General features: G+C 32.5%; 1 protein-coding gene across 9 annotated transcripts in view; it reads right to left on the bottom strand.

The window, feature by feature from the left end:
- Positions 1-1,244: 1,244 nt before the first annotated feature.
- The window catches only part of LOC113805316 (cyclin-D-binding Myb-like transcription factor 1), a 15,802-nt gene continuing 13,934 nt past the window's right edge, over positions 1,245-3,112 (bottom strand). For all 9 annotated transcript variants that reach the window (XM_070141799.1, XM_070141800.1, XM_070141805.1 and 6 more), the window contains 2 exons: positions 2,833-2,958; positions 1,245-2,424 (listed from right to left, as the gene is read on the bottom strand). In XM_070141799.1, coding sequence (XP_069997900.1) covers positions 2,336-2,424; positions 2,833-2,958 — 215 coding nt within the window. In that variant the 3' untranslated portion in view covers positions 1,245-2,335. The remainder of the gene's footprint in view (positions 2,425-2,832; positions 2,959-3,112) is intronic.

Raw genomic sequence — 3,112 nt, 5'->3', positions numbered from 1 at the left:
ACTTGGCTCAAAATATAGAATTGTACACCTGTTTAAAATGTTAACAAAACATGAGCAGAGCAGGGAAACAAACAGTTGTGCTAAAGGCATAATTGTGTGTGCCTTAGTTCTCCCCCTGTTATTTAAGTTGTTTAGCATGAATCTTCAATCAGTTTGAATGCCTGTTACTAGACATACATCTGGTATGAGCATGCCTTCTTCAATTAATCCATTCCTATTTTTTACAATAGCCAACAAGCATGTAGTGTCGGGTGGAATATTGTTCCACAGATGTAGTCAGAATCAATGCTTTTGGCATGCAAATTCAGGATTAACCAGACCCTCAAAAATATAACTTTTTGAGCTACTGAACCTCTTGTTGCTATTGTTATACTGAACCTCAGATCAGAGACTCAAGACCTGATTCAAAGAGTGTCTAATCGGTTTGAGGCCTTGACCACCCCTGATAGCTATACAGTGTTTCAATTCCTTCAAGATGGGAGATTAATACATACTGATAGGAGCAGAGACTTTTGATATATGGAAGAAAGGCAGAATTTTGTGGGGAACATGTAACAAAAGGAGAAAGATGGATGTTAAACAATTCTGATGTTATAAACTTGGCCCAAACGAATATTATCCAGGATATTAATTTCTTTTGGAAAGATTTGAAAATCAAATGTGTTTGCTTGTCAGGCATGAATTGTCTATGTGGATCATGTATACTAGGAACAGTGGCCTTTTGTGATGCTTAAGTTGCAGACCATTTAAGCATTTAGATGCATATTGAAAAATGCTGTCTAGACATCCAAAATATAGCAAGAACAATGAAATTTTCAAAGGATTAAAACATTTTAGTATTAAAATCTAAAACAACAGTGACTTAAGCTTATTGATGAATATCACAGAATACTACTATCATTTGGCAATATAGATAAGTAGGACAGCAAGAGAGGGTTTCACACTTTCAAGAGACATGGTATGGTATTGACACCTGACTATTAAACAGAGTTCATGAAAGTGCCTAAGAGTTTTTACTTAACTGTTGATGGACATTAGTGGCTAAAATGTAGGTATGTGGGATGTTTCCTAAATGGATATTAACTGAAAGGGAAACTTCACTTGAGTCACAAAACTCAAGAGTGAAAAAGAATGACGAGGAGTGCTGAAGATGGCAAGGGCCTCCCTATTGATGATGGTTTCCTGATATTCATATATAAATATAGTCTGTATGAAAATCATGAATAATAATTAGATATCTTATATGAGTTTTGGATTACATTTTATTTCTATAATACATAACTAAAATATATATTCATAAATATCCATACAAAATACAAAGATTTAACATTTTTCCTTGGCTGTCTATTGCTTCATTTTCCTGATTTATTGTATATTTCTGAACCTCAATACAAAAATGAAATCTCTCAAATTTGAAATTCATGTCAAAACAATTCCAAAATATTAAAGTAACATTCAAATCACAAGATTTCAATTTATAAATGCTTATCAATCTTCTCTGGCATTTTCAAATACTCTACAGCCAGAGAATGTATATTTCATATTGCTGCTTGTCCCCAAATTTATCTATTATTTATCAGAGAATGACATTGTAATATGACTGCTTACATCATAATGATATCACTAAAATAGCTGTTTGCTACCACGGCTGAAATTACTGTATCTTTAGAAATGTTGAAATTCAAATTTGAGAGATTGCTCAGCATTTTTTGATGGGCAATGCTGTTACCTTAACTAGTAGTACTAAGCTTTCAGTATATGAGCAATATATATCCATGAACCACAATATAATATGTTATTTATATCACAGATATTACATGTAAAAGCAGTAAGCTATTCTTCACCTCCATAGACCATAATCTAATTCAAAACTTCCACTTCAGACAATACATTATGAAAATAGAAGTAACATATCATTTATTACAAATATCAACTAGTAAACATGATAAAAACATGTTCATCTTTCTATTTCGATGCGTGGGTGATTCAGATTCTGAAACTATCTAGTCCAAGTAATATTTTCACAAGGGCAGTTTCACAGTGTATTCCTATAAATATGGCTTGAATAATGCATAGACAAGTACAGAAAACTTATAAACCTTTAATGAATATATAGTCTTCTTATTATATATTCAAATATATGCATCTATACAACAAAAATAAACAATCAATTGGTCAATTAGATAAGAAGAAAGTCATTTTGAATTACAATACAAATTCTGTTATATAATTCCTTTTTCATCATATTTTCCTTGTCATTTTACTGCTAGTAAGTCTGTAAACATCATCTATCAAAGAGATAGTATGTGAGAGATACTTGTAAATCTGGCAAACTTTATACTATGACAATATCAGCATCATCTCGATCCTGTTGAAGGCACTCCTCACAGCCTAGGGGTTCACCTGACACAGAGAGAATAGGATCTGAAAATAAATCAAGAAATTATCATATAGATATCAGTGAGCTTAGGCAGAGATAAAAGTGTTTGTACTTTGCCTTCAAGACCCTGTTCTAAGACAATTTAAATACTTTGAAACCATGTGGTAACTGATTAATTGGTTTATTCACAATAAAACTTTGGCAATTAAATAGCACTTAAGAAGCAATAACTTTGAAACCAAAAATCTAATTACAAAAAAATCTTAGCTTTTAGACTGTCACAAGAAAGAGCATTCTGAACTGATAATTAGATTCAAAAAGCCAATGAACAATAACATACAGTAATACACACTAATCATACAGCAAGAATGATAAAGTACTCTGTAACAGGCAAATAAATTATGCCTGCAACTGACAGTGATCATGTAGAAATCAAAGTAACAAATGATTACCATTCAGAATAACTTGTGAGGTAACTGCAGGGGACGAAGGATCAAGACCTGTATTAAGGCCTGCTTGGGTGTGGGTACCTTCTCCATCACTCAGGAGATCTTCTTCCTTAACTACACTTTGCAACCCTGTAAAATAAAAAAAATGCTAGAAAAGTGCACTTTCCTTTATTCGATATTATGAATACAATAAACCAGGTAAACATTATGATGCAGTGCCAATGTTGCTTGGGTTCTACATTATTCAAGAAAAACATTCACAGACAGACACACACAAACACAC

This window comes from Penaeus vannamei, chromosome 28, assembly GCF_042767895.1.
Source record: "Penaeus vannamei isolate JL-2024 chromosome 28, ASM4276789v1, whole genome shotgun sequence".
In the NCBI taxonomy this organism is placed as follows: Eukaryota; Metazoa; Arthropoda; class Malacostraca; order Decapoda; family Penaeidae; genus Penaeus; species Penaeus vannamei.
The sequence above is the reverse complement of the archived record's forward strand: the minus strand, read 5'-3'. Positions and strand labels throughout refer to the sequence as shown.